General features: G+C 39.6%; 1 protein-coding gene across 4 annotated transcripts in view; it reads right to left on the bottom strand.

The window, feature by feature from the left end:
• Positions 1–21780, bottom strand: part of Wnt2 (Wnt oncogene analog 2) — a 181442-nt gene that overhangs the window by 126538 nt on the left and 33124 nt on the right. For 3 of the 4 annotated variants that reach the window (XM_083131864.1, XM_083131856.1, XM_083131847.1), the window contains exon 1: positions 11181–11745. The exons of the other annotated variant lie outside the window; for it this stretch is intronic. In XM_083131864.1, the coding sequence (XP_082987990.1) occupies positions 11181–11263 (83 nt within the window). In that variant the 5' untranslated portion in view covers positions 11264–11745. Of the gene's footprint in view, positions 1–11180; positions 11746–21780 lie in introns of those variants that run through there. 4 annotated transcript variants of the gene reach the window in all.

Genomic DNA, 21780 nt, shown 5'->3' on the forward strand with positions numbered 1-21780 from the left:
ATGGCAAATCGGGACCGGACGTAGAGTTTAAAGTGGGATCCAAACCACTATATTTCTCCATCGGGCGTGTGGTTATTAGTTTTAGAAAGAGTTGGTTTTATTGCTGACAAGAATTAATTTACGTTACTGCTGCATAACATAATAAGTATATTGCAAAATCGTGTAGCAATTTAAGGCTAGGACATATAGTTTTAGGTTGTTTCACCGTCCAGCCAGACACGAGCTTCTGGAAAGACCTTAAACCCCTCCTCTCTAACCTACCTTTCCCCGCGGAGAGGTGATGAAACAGATGTCTTGCGCCGGATAGTTGCAGGAGGAGGAGAAAACTGAGCATTACGCTTATGGGAGCATTATTTTACTTGCTCTCTGGGAAATATCCAACTTCTGATGGCGTAGAAAAACACATGAACAGAAAGAGAACAATTCTTCGTAAGCAGTGATCTTTTAATTATGTATTATACCACAAAACGTTTGTTCTGCATGAACATAGTATGTACCTCTGTATCTAATCTAATAGATATAATATGATGTGTGTGTGTTTGGTTTGAGTTACTGTTTAAAGTCCACTTTATGCACAGTAAGGCTAATCGGGACTGGACCTACAGTTTTAAAGTTGTATCCGAACCACTTGTGCCTCTACCGGGTATCGAACCCGGGACCCCTTGATTACAAGGCAATGACGCTACCACTACGCCATCGGGGAGGGCTGATGTGTGTGTGTGTGCGATAGGAAACCAGTATATTCTTCTCAGTTTCGAAAAGAGCTAGGGCACGGCACTGCGGTCAGGGAAGCAATACAATATCCCCTGTACTGTTATTTACTTGTAAACAATTTTTACGCAACGGCAAGGAAAATATATATAATTTATGGAGCTTTATACCATGCAACTGCTCATTTTTTTTAATGATATTGCCAAAATGGATTGAGAACATTACAAAATATGTTTCAAAGTCATGAAAAGTAAATGTGGAGTTTAAATTTATTTAGGAAGTGATACCTTATGTATACGTGGGGTTATATCAAACAATTTAAAGTCTTAAAGATCGTTCTAGAAACGTGAATTTTAAAATAAACTAAATTCCGGCGGTAAACTTAGCAGAAAACAAGTGTGTTAGAGGAAAGTATAAATACTGAGCTTTGAAAATTTGTTACAAAAATGACATATTTGTATATAATTGCACAAGACACGCACGAAGAAACACGACATGAATTCAAAGTGCCACAGGAATAGCGCTGTTTACATAAAAAGAATTCGAAGTATATTTTGGTACAGGAGCAACCGATTTTTTGCCGTCTTGGACCTCCAAGGTATAGGATTTCGAAAATACTCTAATTACAGACTTCTATAACACATTCCTGCACGCTATTTGAGTAAACATTGCAAAAAAATAATTTTGCATGCAGAGGGTGTGTCTAAAGGCATTAGTTCCTCCTCCAAGCAGGAGAGTGGAATGAGTGAAAGTTATAATTATTTTACTGAAAACACTCTCAGAAATATCGTCATATACAATTTTAAGTTTTTATTGAACACGGAACTCTGAATGATCATGCACAGGTTACACGTAAAGTTCGAAATATTGTTGAAGCAAATTTGAGGCAAAACTCAACATTTAACATATTTTTCTGTATCATTTATCTTGTCGTGAACTGCTATTGATGCAGTTTTGTTTTATGCGTCGGTTGACACTTTTGGCTTCCATGCTTGTGACAGAAACGAGAGAAGCTTGTACAGGAAATCTTCATCATCAGAATTTAAATTTTTGGTTCGAATTTTAACCGCGAGGACACTTTCTCTCCACCGTAATACCTTAAAAAAATACGTAGAATTCTGGTAAAATTAATTTCATTCTTTTCCAAGAATTTTGTCCACTTCAGTTATTGTTATTACGATTGGGCTTTCACGAGTTCACATACAGGTTCTCCGTAAGGCTTAAGGAGATTTCAGACTGAGTCGACAAACGACACGCGCCACATGTCGCTTGGGAAGCAGCCAATCAACAGTAACGTTTCGCACCGTAGCGGCATGACAGGTCGCAAGAACATGCATTCAATTGGTGAAAACCTCAAGTGATGCATGTCACTTGAGGATTTCGTGGGAGGATTTCAATGTGGAAACTACCTAAGATGGATTCACCTCCTCGTCTCCATAAACCTGAAACTTCCAATGAAATGTCAATAAACATAAGATTTCTCATATCGAAAAATCTAAACTACCAACGAATACAAATGAATAAAGAGTAGGAGGTGATCATCTCTTGTCTCGAAATATCAGAAACTTCCAATGAATCTTCAATGAAATAAGAGGTGATCACTCATCTTTTCGAGACGCATGAAACTGCCAATGAATTTTAATTGGAATAGAATCCGGGCGATCACTCATCTTCTCGAGACATCTGAAACTTCCAATGAATCTTCAATGGAATTAGGGGCGATTACTCATCTTCTCGAGACATCTGAAAATTCTAATGAATCTTCAAGGAATAGAAACAGGAGCGATCACTCATCATCTCGAGACATCTGAAATTCCAATGAATCTTCAATGGCATTAGGAGCGATCAATTATCTTCTCACCAGATCTGAAACTTCCAATGAATCTTCAGTGGAATTAGGGGCAATCACTCATCTTCTCGAGACATCTGAAACTTCCAGGTAATCTTCAATGAAAAAAGGGGCGATCACTCATCTTCTCGAGACGCATGAAACTGACAAAGAATTTTAACTGGAAGAGAATCAGGGGCGATTACTCATCTTCTCTAGACGCATGAAACTGCCAATGAATTTTAATTGGAATAGAATCAGGGGCGATTACTCATCTTCTCGAGACATGTGAAAATTCCAATGAATCTCCAATGGCATTAGGGGCGATCACTCATCTTCCCGTGACATCTTATATTGCCAACGAATCTTCAATGGAATTAGGGGTGAACACTCATCTTCTCGAGACATCTGAAACTTCCAATGAATCTTAAATGGCATTAGGGCGATCACTCATCTTCTCGAAACATCTGAAACCTCCAATGAATCTTCAATGGAATGGAATTAGGAATGATCACTCATCTTCTCGTGACATCTGAAAGTTCCAATGAATCTTCAATGGCATTAGCTTCTCGAGATATCTGAAACTTCCTACGAATCTTCAATGGAATTATGGACAGTCACTCATCTTCTCGAGACATCAAATCTTCAAGAAAATTTCAATGGCATTAATCATCTTCTCGAGACACCTGAAACTTCCAATGAATCTTCAATGGGGGCGATCACTCATCTTCTCGGGACATCTGAAACTTCCAATGAATCTGCAATGGCATTAGGGGCGATCACTCATCTTCTCGAGACATTTAAAACCCCCAATGAGTCTTCAATGGAATGGAATTAGGGACGATCACTCATCTTCTCGAGACATCTGAAACTTCCAATGAATCTTCAATGGAATTAGAAGCTATCACTCATCTTCTCGAGACATCTTAAAGTTCCAATCAATCTTCAATGGAATTAGGGGTATCAATCATCTTCTCGAGACATCTGGAACTTCCTACGAATCTTCAATGGAATTAAGGACAGTCACTCATCTTCTCGAGACATCTGAAACCTTCAATGAAATTTCAATGGCATTAAGGGCGTTCACCCATCTTCTCTAGACGCATGAAACTGCCAATGAATTTTAATTGGAATAGAATGAGGGGCGATCACTCATCTTCTCAAGACATCTGAAACTTCCAATGAATCTGCAATGGCATTAAGGATGATCACTCATCTTCTCGAGACATCTGAAACTTCCAAGGTTTCTTCAATGGCATTAGGGGCGATCACTCATCTTCTCGAGACATTTGAAACCTCCAATGAATCTTCAATGGAATAGAATTAAGAACGATCACTCATCTGCTCGAGAAATATGAAACCTCCAATGAATATTCAATTAAATGAATTAAGGGCGATCAATCATCTTCTCGAGACATTTTAATTTCCAATGAATCTTCAATGAACTTAAGGTTAGGGGCAATAATCATGCCTCACCTCGAGACATCTCAAACAGATAAGGTTATAGGTCGAATTAAATTTCTAATTATTTCAATACAGGACATCTCAAACTTCTAGCTAATCTTCAATGAACATAACGTTGGGGGCAATCACCACTCGGCACGAGGCATCTGAAACTTCCGATAAATCTTCAATGAACCTCTCTTCTCGAGTCGTCTGGAAACTGTATGTTAAATTTAAATTTCATTTTAATGAACATTATTAATACGTCATGCAACTTATAGTAAAAATGTTTAACCAAAATCAGGTTACCAGTAACTGTAACTGACAAACATAATTTGCCATTTGCTCTCTCTCTCCTTGACAAATATGTGTTTAAATCCAGCACCATCGCACGCAATGAAAACCCCTATGTCCTGGTATGAAATCGAATCAGAAGCTTACTGAACCATTCCTAACAAGACTGTCAATTACCCTACTCCAGCCTCCAGCCTCCTGCAACGGAAATTAATACAAAGAAATGCATTCCTTTAGATTCCATCAAGTTCACTACAGAACAGACCTGCCAAAAGGGAAAGACGTCAACTGGTTTCAGCATAACCGAAAGCTCTAAAACTGAGATTCCAATAGCAGTTCTTGGCGAGAAATGCAACCTGCCACCACGGAGAATGGAACAATTTGTCGACCTCTCGTAAAAACCGGAGATAAATTCAGTTCAAGCTATGTTAATAATCCTAGGTCATAAAGACGTAACAAAAGGAAGAAGAGAGAAATTTCCTGAAATTTCACACTCCACTGGTTCAAATTAATGTTTTTCATTTATCACCTGGCCAGAGGAAAGCAAGAAAAAGGGCCAGAACTTGCAATTTCCACTAGCATTCCTTGTTCAGGAGGAACAGGTTTAGTGGCATCTTGATATCTTCCCTTTTTTACCACTCTAGGTCAAGTAGTTCAACTCGATCTCCTCCTAACAAAGAATATTTTATTCCTTAGTATTTCTGACATTTCTTGTATACAGTTGCGGGATGGCAACAATGAGAAGTCCGGGCATTGACTTTTGTGAGCCTTTTAACGAAGTGAAAATTTCATTAATATGGGGAGTCGGTTGTTGCAAGACATGATGTTACTGTTCTGGATCCTAAAATATCTGGGTACTTGATTTTCGGTTCCGGATTAGAAAACCTTTTTCTCGGTACCAGTTCCGGGTGCCACATTTTCGGTTCCGAATACGAGTACTCGATTTTAAGTTCCTGATCTGAAAAACCAGAATTTCGGTTCCAGATTCGAGTAGGCTACTCTGTTTTCGTTTGACAGATCAAGGTAGCTGGTTCACATTTCCGAATGCGGTTTCGGATCTGGGTACCCATTCTCACTGGATCAGAATTAAATATTTTCAGAACAGGTTAGAAATTTTATGATCATCACTAGTTGTTTGATTTTTTGTTTTTTGGCCACCTTAGGCACATATAGGCTAATAGGGACTGGACCTACAGTTTAAAGTGGGATTCGAACAACTGTGTAATACGCATTCACTGGGTTTCAAACCGGGGGCCCCTTGATTACGAAGCGACAACGTTGCCACTACGCCACCGCGCAGGCCCTTCATTCCTACTGTCGGATTAAAAATTATAGATACTCGAGTTTGGACTCCAATTAAAAATTAACCAGTAGACCTACATAAAAACGAGTTACATCAAAATTTAGCTTATTCAATTCTGCATTAATCTATGCAAGCCAATTTTTTTTTCGAGTACACCTTCTATTTTTTATCGTCGTGAGAACAAAAAAATAGCCTTTTTTTTTTAGTTTTGCAAACGATCGCTATCTTTGAAATTCTGTAAATTCTGTCCGATCGTTATGAAATTTTAGTAGGATGCAGGCAGATAGGTTTTAAACACAATTATTAATTTTCAGGTTTTCAAAATTTCTCAAAAAACCGTTATTTTCAATTTTGCCAAACAACTTTTTCTTGGTATTGGGTAGTCCTACAAATACAATTATGGTCTTGTTTTGAAGCTCTTTGCATCTGTTTTTAAAATGCATTGTCATTGTCAATTCACATTGCGAAACCGATTTTATACAGATTTTTATTCAGCGGAGTAAAGTTGTTCGCGGAACGTGGCTCACAGCAATGTCCGTTGAACAGCGAGAACTGCCGACGGACGCTGCGAGCCAATGCTTGCGGTTGAGTGTTACATTGAAAACTTGTCAGTTTTTCTTTTTGTTTAATTTTAACCTTCAAAAATATGTCCTCCCAAATTGGGTTGAAAAATTAATAGGGGCGAATGGTTAGTAATTCCAACAATGCTTTGATTGTTTGGAAAATATAATTCTCGAGCGTGGAGGAAGATCGAACACAAATGTTTAATCCAATGCCGTTTCACCTAATGCGTTTAAAATGTAACAAATGAACAAAATTGTTACGGTAATTATTGTTTATAGCGCTGGAAATAATGCAAGACATGTGCCGATACAACACCACGAGGAGAACAGTAGCATAACAACTGTTGCCACATTATACAATTCTTGGCAGACACGCAGAGATTCAATTTTCCAGTGTTGCCACCTACATACATGGCAGGCCTTTGTTCTTGGCACGCCTACTAAAATTTTGGACAATGAGGCTAATTACAGACTAATACGCTTCGATTGGACATAGCGCGAGACAAGACGAAGACTCAGTCAACTCAGAAACCTTCTGCAAAATGATCCTGGTTCGCCATGATTGCGCAAGACCAGCACAACAATGAATGAGGGGGACGACCATAGCAGCAATGCCAAGCACCGGCGCGTGCAGTGAATTTGTCTACCTGTCCACGCGAGGTATACACACACACACGCAGACACGCATTTGCGTCAGACACTGTCACACAGCACGGAAATGGCAGGACAGCCATTTGTTATGCACAACGGGTATGTACTCAACTGCACAACCATATGACTCGACGATTCGCGCCTTGAGAATACACATTTATTAATTTCCTTCTTTCCTTCAAGCTGGTTCGGCCAAGGGGTTTCACTGATCAGTTGTAACAATGGCTTCGCCATTCCGATGGTCAAGTTTCCCTTGCGCATTTAGAAGGCATTCCGAGACAGAGAGGGTAAACAGTTTAATGTGGCATTCAGTACATGTCCCGTAGCGGAATACGTCAGCCACCGTCTACTTAAATGTAAGTAGAACATGCTACAGAGACAGATCTATTGTTGAACAGTCAGAAGTCAACTTGGAATCATTTATGTGAACAGTTAAACACGCGCGGAATACCAAATGATCTTCCCTCATTCCAAGAACTGGTACAAAAAAACAGTGCAAGCATTCTTGGAAAGTATAGAAACACACCGTAAGGGTTGCTCCTTTACGATATTGTGCAACGAGAAAACACACCGATACCCTTTCCACTTCCAACAATCACTTTCGCAAGTAATAGGTTCTACTTCGAAGAAAATGGCGGGAGATTATGGGTCGTTCCAATAAATAACAACCCAATTTGACGATAGCGTAATGGACAGGAATCGATTGCTCAATTGTTTAACAATTTTTCATTCGTTGACTTTCGTCATTAGCTCCTCCTCATCCTTCCTAAAGCATTTCTGGGACGGCAGAGAACTCCATATGTTGAACTCATTTGAATTCCACGCGTGTTTATGTTTGTTTCAGACAGAAAACATGGAGACGTTAGCAGTTGTTCCAATTAAACTGAGATATGTGTTTAGCGTTAATGCTTCGCAGTTAACAGCGACGAGAGCAGGAGAATGAATAATTGGGGAACGACTCCGGAAAAATACGACTCAAGTGTCAAAGAAAAGGTAAAATTATTTGGTTTCATGCTGTTCCCACAAACGGGAGAAATACGTTAAGCCTTTACTTAGTATTGAAGGCGACGCAGAATCTTTGACTCGTGGAAGCAAAGTCATTTTCGAAAATTCCTCTCTATTCCGAATTCTGAAAAATGGCATCTCTTTATAATTACTTTATGTCCACGTAAGTGAATTTTTGAGTAGTTTGCTTTCACTATGGATTAAATTGGTCACGAAATTATTACAAATATCAACATAGACAACACATAAAGATTCACTTGCGTTCTTAAGAAGGAATTCTAAGCAGATGTAATTTTTCAAAATTTGGAATATTATAGCGGTTTTTCGAAAGGAGGGTAATTTTTAAAAAATGACTTTGTTGACCCCACTCTCTTAACTGATCTTATGCCCGAAACCTATCTGAGATAGGTTTGATATCATCGGTGTATGTAGGGGGAGGAGGCACCTGCCCAACTATGCCGAGTGCTCTGTGTAAATGACAATAATGCATCTCAATAAATTCTTCAAATTATGAATAATGGGCGCGGTGGAATTCAATGCTTACGTAAAATATGTATACAAATATATAGAGAGGGACAATACAGTTCAATGTACGCGACTGAGTAATATTCGATTAATTATCAATCGTTCAGTCGCATGCAATACGCCTGTCAATTGTTGAGCAATGTCAATTTACCTCACTACTTATCGTCTCACGAGTGATGTTTTACGTTTTTCCTCAAACTTTCAAAAATATTATTACTCAGTTGGAATGGGTAAAACCTGATACAAGCTAGTACGAATTTCAGTTTATTGCCAATTATCTGAGAAATTGACAATTAATGAACTATTATTATTGCATACAATAAAATTTATATCCCCGCTTCTGAGATTCTGGCCTCATCCTGATCCAAAATAACAGAACAAAAATAGCTTAAAATACTCTTCACAGAATTTCTATAAGCGGAGAAAGTTCGAAGGTAATCTATTATACAGTATTCAAATTTACTTCCACATTTCGTTAAGGAGAAACAGGTACATAAATGTCATTGACCACGTCACCATATATCTTCATCGTTGCGATTCGTCAAAAGTGGCACATAGTAAATCGAATATGCACATACATTAACTTGTTTTATTAAATTGATATTTTACGCTCATAGCCTGCTTTTAAACGTGATTTGTGGCAGGAAGATAATCGAAGCTGGACTGAAGAACTGGACTGTAGGCCGAACCAAGAATATTGCAACTATATTATGAGAATCTTAACCTAGAACGGTGGAGGCACATAGTAGTTCGGATTCCACTTTAAACTGTAGGTCCAGTCCCGATTAGCCTTTATGTGTATAAAGTAGACTTAAAACAAGAATTCAACAACTACATTCTTAACCTAGGAATGATAAAACGTATAGGCAAAGACAAATGAGATGGAAATAATCGACTGTCAAAGAGTCAATTATTATAGACCACTCGATGGAAGTCCCAAATTATTTTCTTTAGTCGTTAAAAAATACCGAAGAGCAGTAGTGTTTCCACTTGTATCATCTTAAGAGGCATATTAATTCAGTTGTGCAAACTGAGGAAACAATATGTGAAATTGTGAGTGTAACCACTAATAGAATTTTTTTGTGTCAGACGGATTCCGTGTTTAATATTTCCGGAGAGAGAGAGAGAATTGTATAATAAATTGAATTCTACCCCACAAAATATAGTATTAAATATATATTTTAAAAAATGCTATATTACTGGTAATTGTAAGCATAGATATTTCAAGAAAATCTTACCTCTGTCAGCAACGAAAGTACGAAATCGGGAACAAATGCGTGATGGAAACTATAGCAATGAAAGCGACCTAACAATTAACTAGAAACAAAGGAAACTAGACAAAACTAAGAAATGGAAGATTTTCATTATTGACACCTATTATAATATGCACCCTGTGATGAAGATAGGGGTTCGTACATCATTATACATTTCCGTCTTTTCGAAACCTGTCCCTTTTATAGACTGAGACCACACAAGCTTTTAACCAATTCATATAAAAACAAAATTACTTGCTTTCTTAGCTGGCAAACAAAATAAGCCAAGATCGATATCCTACTTTCACAAGACAACAAATTAACAATACGAATAGAATTGGTAGCTAGCAACAATACAAACACGAACAGTGCTAACTCAGGAACGTATATTCTAGGCTAGTTAGGCTATCTGCGAAGCCTGAAGTCTAGAGAATAAAATTCAGGAGAAATATCGATCAGAAAGTGTAAATAATATTATTCATATCAGTGAGATGATGCTGATTTCTTATGAATTGGCAACCTAATTTCTTTTGAGTTGGCAACCTGATTTCTTATGAATTGGCAACCTGATTTCCTATGAGTTGGCAACCTGATTTCTTAGGAGTTGGTACATTTATTTCTATTCATAGCCTACGACCAGTGACATAGTGAGATTACCCAGATATTGGATACGCTACTGTGCTACCTACAATTTAATACAAACTCGAATAGCGTAAATTGTAAGAAAAACATACACTTTTACTTTATTATTGGTGCCGGGACAACACAAATCGAAAAGTACACTCTACTTTCGGTAACAAGTTCAGTAATGCCTGCATAGGAATGACTTTATTGTATGTCCAGACGGAAATTGCTGCATAGTTTCAGAATGATGGGCCTCCATGTATATATGAGAACATTAGGTCTCCAATCAGTCTTGATGGCCGACCACGAAATTTTCGCGTTCGAGTTCCGACTTGAACACACGTATATGTGTGTCACTTCGTCAATTTGATCTAACGATCGTTTATTCTAAATTCTATTAAATTAAATTAAATTCTACGTAAAATAAGAAGATTAGAAATACTAGCAAATATGAGCTCACTACGCATTGGTACAACTAATAAACAGCGCCACATACATTACAGTTATTATCTTTTGATCTTGACTGACGTCACGATTGTTTATTCTTCTTTTTCCCGGTTGAGATACGAATATCGATAAACTTCCTTGTTAACTGTCGACAGAATGAATACGGTTATTTCCATCGAATCATATGCATGTTCAAGACTTCCTTTTCAGAAACAAAGCACAAAAATATGAAATTCGGTGTGTTCGTTTCGAGATTATAATACTTGACCACCTGTCGATATGTTAGGTATCAACATCAACATGCATAAATAACATTTGAAGCAGGCCGCTTGAACATATACTAACCTTGATTTAGGCCCAAAATGTTACCGAGTTGTGATTTCACATGGTCATCAAATCGATCAACGCTTCACATGCTACTATTTACGTTGCAAAGCGCTTCCTGGAAATTACAAGGCATCCAGAGAAAAAACACGCAACTTCTGAAAGCAACAATTACATCCTATTGCTAAAGATTATTAATGGATATTTACCTGAAGTTTCCGTTCGTCTGAAGCAGAGTAATGGCAATGAAAATACACGCGACCTTCAGTCGGCCGTAATAGTGTGTGGGCATGGTCTACAAAGGGTCACATGTCCTTACTGGACCTTCTACGGCCTCTCCGGTTAATACTCGGTACAGAGGCGATGGGCATCAATAGGTGGCATCGGTAAACTATACCGTGATACGATACCAGGCGAAAATTTAGGAGCACACACACTGGGGGAGAGATACCATCACATATATATCCTTTGTATCACCACTTTTTCTCCTGCGGAAGCACTGAGAGGTATATAGCACTGTCTTGAAGATTGTCTGAAGGATTTGGTCTAGTTGTTTCTGTTAGCAGAAAGATGATATATACTTTTTGGTGGTCCAGGTTGAATGACGCACTGTCAACACTCCACGGGCACTTGTAGGAAATTCTTCCTGTTTTCGGAACACGTGGGCTCTTCAAACTTGAAGAAACGCTAAGAGATCGCGGGCAAAAAGGGCACAAGGAAAACACCCTTTTCGTGGCCAAAGTAGCGACCGGTGTGGCGCAAAGTGTTTCGGGATCGGCGATCAAAAAGCAAAAGCGGCCCTCCTGGTTATGTCTTGGATGTCCGCGCTGAAGCGTCGACAATCGGATTGGTCGAGGAACGCCCGAGGTCTCTTGAGGAACGAGCTGGCATTGGTTCCTGGACATCGGGTTCCACTACTTCCCCCCGCCTTTACTCCATCTCCCCTTCTCTCTCTCTCTCTCTCTCTCTCTCTAGTCTTTGTCTCCTTCTCTCACTTTTTGTGTATCACTTCTCCCTTCTTTTTTACCTGTCGTGATTTTCTGCTAATGCCGTGGCGCGCGAATCGTCCATTCCATGCGCGTCGATTCCAGTCGCGTACCGCCGCGAAAGTATTGAACAAAAGCGCATACCGGTTCGCCGCAATGGTCGCATGCTCCCCTTTTTTTTATTATTATTCTACCGTAAACCCTGATGGTGTAAATCATTAGCGGCTATTCTGCTGAATAATTACGCACCGAAAGTGTAGATGGCATTTCTGTCGGTCCATTGATTTAATTTCCGAATGAATTTTCCCCGAAATTTTTACGTCATGTGCCGAAGCGTGCATGTCTGCATAATTACAACATAATGAAATGTTCTCATTATTATTCATAAATATTTTTGCTGTAAATGACGAGAAAGCAGTCCTGTACTGCAAACTAGTATGTAAAATTCACAGTGAATAGGGACTGAATAAAGTGCGTCCCCGTGGTAGCACGGACAAATTACTTATCTGTGACTTATAATCAAAGGACCCCAAGTTCGATACCCGGTGGAGGCACAGTGGTTCGGATCCCACTTTAAACTTTAGGTCCAGTCCCGATTAGCTTATCTGTGCATGAAGTGGACTTAAAACAACTATTGAAACAAACTGTAGCTGATTAGCCTTTCTGTTACATAAACAAACCAAAGCAAAGGTATTGAAAAAATTAACATCTTCCCTACACACAAGACAATTCGATGCTGTTAGTACTACGAGAAGTACCCGTAGAAGTAGGAATTGTTTATAACAAATGGTACCAAAAATATGCAGAAAAGGTCTACTACTTTAATGGTAATTATTTTATAAAAATAATGCTATTTCTCATGTGCGTTATTAACTGATGTTTTTTATTTGGTTTATTTTATTTCGCTTTTCTGCCATTTTTTTTTTTAGCTAATCGCGAAATGATGAAATTGATGAGCGCATCGGATCCCATCGCCGCTGTTTTTCTGACTTTCGTGACCGGAGTCCGCTACAGATCAACCACAAAAAAAAAAACAACCTTGGGACGAAAAGTCCCCGCGCAGCTTTCCCTTCTTCCCTCCACCTCGGGCCATAAGAAAGCATGGTCCACTCTCCTCCTCCCCTACTCGCGGGGGTACGGTGCACAGGAGTCGCGGGTCTGCGCAGGTTGTTTTGCTCGTGGTTCCACTATACTTCTCTAAGTAGCTTCCCAATTTTCCTCACGACGCTGGGTTAACGCCGAAATTTTGGGGGCACCTGCCGGGAATCGAACCCGGGACCACTCGAACCAAAGGCGAGAACGCTAACCACTTGTCTACGCGGGAGACCATTAACATTGACTACACCATTTAAAATATAGTGTACTTTTATGATTTGTCTCTTGCAGATGAGCATGTACCTGGCACGGAGCTATGCTTTGGCTATACAGCTGTCTTAGTACAATTTCAAAATATATTATAGCACACTGCGCTACGACGCCAGGGGTCCCGGGTTCGAATCCTGGCCTGGGCATGGATGTTTGTGAGTGTCTATTCATCAATTTCATCATGCCATCACTCATCCCCATCTTCGCAAATTAGCCAAAAGTGGCACAAAAAGCGAAGTAGTGGCACAAAAAGCGAAGTAAAATAAAGCAAATCAATCAACCAATCAAAAGATATAATGGAATTAAATTATTACTACTTTACTTCCAGTTCTGGGCATACTTTATTTCATTTCAATGTAGCACAGAAAGTGAGGTATTTTGTATCCAACAGTGATAGTACTGTGAGGTATAATGGTAATGCGACATTTGAAAATTTCCAGTTTGGGGAAACTTTAGTAACTTCTTTCAAATTATTTGAATAATACACACACACATTTACCACACGCCAAAAATATATAACTAGAAAGGGGGTGCACGCATGAGAGGGTGGGAATTCCACCTAATTTCCCTTCAAATGCCATCCCCTCTACTGGTTTAGGAATCTCGGACAACATGGCAGGTTTCCAGGATCACAGCTGGCAATATCATGATTGGAACAAAACGATTACATTTTCCTGCTTTCCTAGTCTCATTGGCAAGTTACATATATTTTCTTATACTTTATTTTAAATGTTCTGTCGAGTCAAGAGATGTGGGCAGGTCCCTATGTAGGGGAGGAGTTTGGGGGATACAGCCCCGGACATTTTGCTTTTGGACAGGGCAACAACATTTTAGATATTTGAAATGGGTTAAATATATTTAAAATGTATATCAGCCAACTGACATAACTTGGACTAAAATATACGTATATTAATTGAAACTGTACATAGCGGGACTTCACGTTGTTCTTCCAGGCGTATAAATCAGCGCTTGGCTATTGAATGATTGATTGGTCGAATTAGGTTATTGCACGTCGCTTTTTTACCACTTTTGGCTTATCGCGACGATGAGGATGAGTGATGATATTATGAAATTGATAAAGGGATATGCACAAAGAACACCAATGTGGCCTGCGTATGATTACGTCTACCTATATATGGATATTACTGAGAGTTGAAACGTGTGGGCTGGGTCGTTAGATACGCTGAAAGCTATAATAATGACCCAAACAAATTTCCTCAAACCAAATACCCACTTGCTCAGACAGATATTGTCATCCGGAAATGCAGTATGTAAAGTGCCTCAACGTTGAAAGAATTAGCTTACTCTGTGCACTGAAATGCATGCATGTGTATGTATTTCTGTGATGTTAAATATTGGGTTGATGCATAAGTTCGTAGCGTATGTGTTTGGTACGGCAACACTGCGGTGTTAGGAACTTGTTTATCGTTTAATGTTCATCAATTGGAGTGGCATTGTTGTGCTTGTGAATACGCATTGAATTTTGCAGATTTGAAGAAAGACCATTCCAAGATGCAATAAACAGTGGTCTGAATTACTAATCGGCACTGTTACGTCAGTAGAGTGTACGATAGTTGGATCATCCACCCACCTCCGTGTCAAAGTGCTTTGCACAGCGCGCCAAGACGACAGAGGTCCCTGGTTCGAATCCCAGCGTTAGCACGGGTGTTCTTTATGAGTGTCCCTTCGTCAACTTCATAAATATCATCACTCATATTCATATTCGCGATTAACCAAAAGTGGTAGAAAAGCGAAGTAAAATAAACCAAATCAATCAGTAGTTGAATCGCCCACAACAACGACGTCTACTGTTGTTCAGAGGCGCTTGTGATTGAGGTAGGTTATCTAATGACTTGCGTCATACCGAAAAGTATAAAACACCAGAGTTCAAAACATTTGTGGCATAGCGAGGCATCTCATTTTCTAGCTAAAACATGCATAGATGATGTTTTATTGAAAACCCAGCTGACTTTAGGCAAATAAACAATACCTGTGGCGATTAATTCCATAAGTAAATTATTAAGCAAGAAAGGGCCGGCCCTTCCTTCGGACTTGGCGTTCCCACCCGAAATGCCCATGCTACGCCACTGTCTGAGTTTAACATAGGGGCAAAGGCAGCGGATGTAGCTCGAAACAGTTGTACCTTGTACAGGGAGAATGCCAACGGGGAAAGCAGGGCAAGAAAATGGTTTTGTAATTTAAAAAAGGGCATTTTTGACTTAACCGTTTCTCCACGATCAGGAAGACCATCGGGTTTTAATGATGATAGTTTAAACGCTTTAATCCACGAGGATCAACATCAGTCGACGAGAGAATTAGCAAATGTGATGAACTGTGACCATTCAACCATCGTGCGACGTGCGTTCAGAAAACAACCAAATCAGCGAGTAGGCCAGGAAGTGTTACGACACGATAATATACACCGACACTCCGCTAACATGACAAAAGCTGGTATCCAGGAGCTTGGTTGGGTAGTTATTCCAGATCCTCCTTACTCCCCCCGATCCTCTGCTCTCGTATTGCTACCTTTTCAGCTCTCAATCCATCAATCTTCAAGGAAGCTCCTTTGGTGACGAAAATGCTCTTCAAACTTGGTTTGACTACGCATTTAACCCCGAATCAGCTGATTTCTTCAGGCGTTGAATTACAAAAACTGCCCCAACGTTGGTGGACAGTCATAGACAATGAAAGAAAATATATTACTGATTAATTTATGTCTTTCGTCATTTCAAATTAGTATCAAATAAAAATACTTTTGCCACGGTGAAAAAAACGCTACGAACTTATGCAAAAACCAATACATTTCTTACCACTGTTAATAACGTTATTATTACAGAGCGTTGTCCGTACTTCGATTCATACTTCCAACTTTTTACATGTCCGCGAGTTTACATTGCATTTGAACAAGAACATTTCGTCAAATCAAAATTCACTCCACAATGATTGAAGCGCTTCAACACTTTGTCAGTTTTCTCATTAAGGACAAATACAAATATCCATGCCTTACTCGAGATTCGAACCCGGAACCCCTGGCGTCGTAGCCCGGTGTGCTAACTAGGGATGGCCAGATCCGGATCCTCGCGGATCCGGATCCGTTTTGCCATCCCACATGAGCGCTTCTTTGAAAAGTAAGAATGTGTCTATAACATATTGTTACCTGCTAATATACATACACACACACACACACACACACACACACACACACACACACACACACATATATATATATATATATATATATATATATATATATATATATATATATATAGTGTGTGTGCGTGTGTGTGCGCGCGTGCGCGTGCGCGATTTGTAATTAATACACTTACAAGTCTCACCCTCCGATTTCCATGAAACTTGGCAGGTGTATAGAGCGGCCCAAAGTAATACGTGTTTTTTTGTCTTGGCTAAAAGACTGTTTTAGGGGGCAACCCCCCCTCAAATGTCAAGATGAGGACAAATTGAAGTGGGAATTGACCCCTGTGTCCCCCTCCGATTTCCATGAAACTTGGCAGTGTATAGAGAGGCCCAATGGAAGAAATACGTGTTTTTGTGTTTCAGCTAAAAAAAAACGGTTTTAGGGGGCAAAACCCCCCCTCAAATGTCAAGATGAAGACAAATTGACGCGAGGATCTGGGATCTGACCCCTGTGTCCCACTCCCATTTCCATGAAATTTGGCAGGTGTATGGAGGGGCCCAAAGGAAGAAGTACGTGTTTTTGTGTTTCAGCCATAAAATGAAATTGAAGTGGGGATCTGACCCCGAAACCACGTAAATATGGCATAGGAAGAAACAGGGGGCATAGGGCGCCTCTATGCACCTGCCAGATTTCATGGAAATCGGAGGGGGACACAGGGGTCAAATGCCCACTTAAATTTGTCCTCATTTTTACATGAGGGGGGGGTTGCCCCCTAAAATAGTTTTTTTAGCCGAAACAAAAAAAATCACGTATTTCTTCCTTTGGGTCCCTTTATACACCTGCCAAGTTTCATGGAAATCGGAGGGGGACACAGAGAGAAAGTGAGGGAACTCCCCATCCCACCCCCTAATCGGCGACACTAATCTTTAAAAATGGGGTACAGCTTTGCTGGAATATGTCAAGTTTACGCCTTGTCACAATAATGAGAGGTTGAGATGGAAAGAAGGATGCAACATGAGAGTGGGGTGTCAGAGAGGGATTGAGAAACATGTTTAAAATATACGGGTTTGGTGAAAAATATTATTAATTGTACGCCCTGGTAATTTTATACAGTGTTTAAAATAATGAAAGCAAGTATGTATTACCTTTTAATATTGTCTGCCAAAAAGGGATATTCCTTATACGGTATTAATTCTAGGTTCATTCATTCATTCATTCATTGTTTTCTGCCTAATTGGCAGGTTTTTCACTGCAATCTCCAGCTTTCCCTATTCTCCGCCTTACGCTTCGTAATAGCATACGACCCAGTTAATTTAATATCATCCATAAGCTGATATATCTTTCTTCCACGGACTTTTCTTCCTTCAACCATTCCCTCCAAGGCATCTCTTAGCAGGCAGTTCCTTCTTAGACAGTGTCCTAACCAGTTTCTTTTCCTCTTCTTGATGGTCTCCAGTATAGATCTTTTTTCACCAACTCTTTTCAGTACGGCTTCGTTTCTTACCTTGTCCGTCCATTTTACACGCTCCATTTTTCGCCATGTCCACACTTCAAAAGCTTCGAGTCGTTTCTCTTCAATTCTTCTCAACGTCCAGGTTTCTGCACCATATAGTGCTACACTCCACACAAAACATTTCACTAATCTCTTCCTTAGACCTATGTCCATGGGTCCACAAAAAACATTTTTTCTTCTATTGAAAGCTTCTTTTGCTATTGCGATTCTCATTTTCACTTCTTGTTTGCAGCTCATGTCACTGCTTATAGTGCATCCGAGGTACTTGAAGCTATCCACTTGCTGGATTCTTTCACTGTTTGCTCTGACATTAATATTCCTTGGTTTCCGTCCAATAACCATTGCCTTTGTCTTCTTTACATTAATCTTCATCCCATACTGCTCACAGCTGCTGTTTAACTCTTCTAACATACTATTTATGGTTATTTCATCCTCAGCGAATAATGCCATGTCATCAGCAAATCTTGTGCAGTTTATTCTTCTTCCCCCAATTTGACACATCATGTTCCCTGGAAACAATTTTTCACTATATCTTCTAAATAGATATTAAACAAAGTAGGCGATAGGCAGCATCCTTGTCGTACTCCTCTTCCAATTACACAGCCTTCTGTAATTTCGTCTCCTGTTCTCACTTTAACTCGTTGATTCATGTATAAGTTGCTTAGAAGTCTCCTCTCTTTCCAATCTACCCGAATTTTCTTCAGAATTTCTGAAAGTTTAACCCAATTCACTCTATCAAAGGCTTTCTCCAGGTCTACAAATACTACAAACACCTCCTTTCCTTTCTCTAAATATCTTTCCCCAATGGTCCTCAGTAAACCAATTGCATCCCTTGTGCCTCTTCCTTTCCTGAAACCAAACTGTTCTTCCTCTAACTCGCCACTGACTTTCGAGTATAGGCGTCTGTTCAGAATTCTTAGAAGAATTTTTGCCGAGTGAGATATCAAGCTGATTGTCCTGTACTCAGAACATTTTCTGACATTGCTTTTCTTCTGCAGAGGTACCAAAACAGTCTCCGTGAAATCTTGTGGCCAATCCCCTTTCTCATAGATTTCATTGCATAAGTGTAGTATTTCTCTTTTTCCATCTCCCAGGCATTTGATAAGTTCAACAGGAATTTCATCAGTGCCCGTTGCTTTCCCATTCCTCATTTCTTTGAGTGCTTGCTCAAATTCTTCATTCAGGATATAGTATCCTTTCTCATCATCAGGCACGTCGTCTTCATTTTCTACATTCAGACTATCTGGGCGATTCTCTTTCTGGTAGAGCTCTTCAACGTACTTTCCCCACACATTCGATATTCCTTTTTTGTCTGTGATTTCACATCCTTCCTCGTCTTCTATCATCCACATTGTTTTCCATTTCTTCTTTTGGAAGCCCAAGCAGTTTACTTCACGATACATCAAGTCATACCTTCCTCTTTTTTCAGTTCTTCAATTTCTTCACATTTTTGTTTCATCCATTGTTCTTTTGTCCTGTCAGTTTCTCTTCTTAGCTGGTTATTCAGTATCCTGTAATTATGTCTTCCCTCTTCTGTATTTACATTCTTCCATTTTCTCCGTTCCTCCATTTTTCCAGCATACTTTCAGTAATCCATGGTTTCTTTGCACTTTTCCTTTCCCTGTAGCCTATTGTTTCATCCACTGCCTTCCGTAAGCAGCTTTTTATTCCATCCCACATCTCACCCTTGTTGTTACAACTAGCTTTAAACTTAGTATAGTTCCCTTGGAAATGTTCTGCAAATTTTTGTCTTTCTTCTTCTTCCCTTAGCTTCTCTAAGTGGGGTTTCTTGCTCACCTGGTTTTGTGTTATCTTCTTCAATGTAAGATTGATTTATTCTATTAGCAAGATGTGGTCTGAATTAATGTCAGCTCCTGGCAATGTCTTCGCATTTTTCAAACAATTTCGAAATCTTTCTTGTACCAGTATGTAATCTATCTGGTATCTTTTGCAATCACTTGGACATATCCAGGTGTATCTCCTTCTCTTATGTTGCTGGAACAGTGTGTTTCCAACAATTAGGGAGTTTCTTTTACAGAAATTTACCAGGCTTTCCCCTCTCTCATTTCTCTCACCTAATCCATATCTTCCTACTGTACTTCCATCCTGCCTTTCTCCTACTACAGAATTCCAATCACCCATTACGATAATGCACGATCCCTTTCTCTCTTCTTCCATCGTGTAGTAATATTTCCATATCAACTTCAATTTTCTCGTGTACCTAACGACTTGAAAGATGCAAAAATACAGAAATATTTTGAAGAAGACGATTTATCTTGGGTTATCGAGACTAAGTTAGTTCTAGGCAATTGGTCCTCAGGCTATTTTCTCCCAAAACAGTGCTTCAGTTTGAAGTTACCGTGTTCCTGGCTTGAATCAGTAATTTATACACACACCCCAGCACCATCTATCTAACACCCACTAAAATTCTTCACGAAGGCCCAAATTTTGGCCATTTTGGCTCTAAATTTATCCTTAAACTCCTCCAGATGAAACATTCTGGATAAACTTCTACCTGCAACAATCTGCACCAGTCTTGTAATTATCAGTTCTTTATATAAGGGAAATTACTGTGAATTAAAATAAATTATACTCTATGTGTGAAATATGTGGAGCTCTACATCCACATCACCCCATATGCCTCCATGCAACGTGTGCACATGCACAGGGTACCTTTACCTTTACCTTACCTTCATAAAATTGTTTACCGAAACCGATCGATACATTTACGGCATTTTGGTCTTTCATAGGCTCCGCAAAAATGCCTCGCGACACATTCGCGGATTATTATCCTGCAAATTATGCGAAATTAGATGTTTATCTTTATTTTTCACTAGTTTTGTGCAAAATAACTTAATTTTTGATGACATAACATGTAATTTAATATTCTAACGTAATTTTTGTATATTTCAAAGCACAAATCGGCATCGGTATCGGTTCAAAATGGTATCGGCTCAGTCCTACTTTATATCGAATATACAGGGTGTTTCTAAAGGTCGTTTACAACGCTTGGGAGGTGATTCCTCTCACGAAAACAAGCAAAAAGTGTGAGTTCCATTTTTACGACTGAGGCTTCGTTTCCGAGATAGGAGCCTCGGAAAAGGTGACAAAGTGAACGTCACACCTAACTGGGACGAATACTATCACAGATAGAGAGGCGGTTCCAAGGGAATCATAAAGGAATCATATGTGCTCAGTCCGGAAGTCACTATGAAAAGTTCACTGCACGCATGCGCAATGGAGTCCTCAAAGGAATTGGGGATTTCCAGCAAGAACAATGCATGGAAAGGGTATGTAACGCAGCAAGAGGGACCGTGACAATAGAAATGCGTTAAAGACAACACATCCCGACCTCAAACATCAAAACATGAGCACGGAATACAAAATCCGAAAAGTTGAGCACGGTTGCATACCCTAGTTACACGCGGGGAATAAGCGGATCATGTCATGTGGCATACGAGAGACACATTACTCCACCAGGAGGAGGGAAAGAAAAACACATTATCAGATGATTGCGACAACGTGTATTTTTACACGCCACAACTACGTAATATCCCCTCCCCCCACACACAACAAACAACAAATGCTACAATGTCTTACGCACAGACAGTGCGTGTTACTGTACACCAACTGAAGATGTCACTTTCACCACACAAAGGGGATGGGGAGCAATACCAAGAGTGTTCTCACTGGGATTTGCCGAGGGCGATAATCACAGACGGTTTTCAAAATGTCTGCCGTTCACTTCTACGCAGAGATGACAGCGATGAATCAAGGATTGTCGAGTACGAGCAAACAATCCAGGTGTA

This window comes from Lepisma saccharinum, chromosome 1, assembly GCF_977018435.1.
Source record: "Lepisma saccharinum chromosome 1, izLepSacc3.1, whole genome shotgun sequence".
NCBI lineage: Eukaryota > Metazoa > Arthropoda > Insecta > Zygentoma > Lepismatidae > Lepisma > Lepisma saccharinum.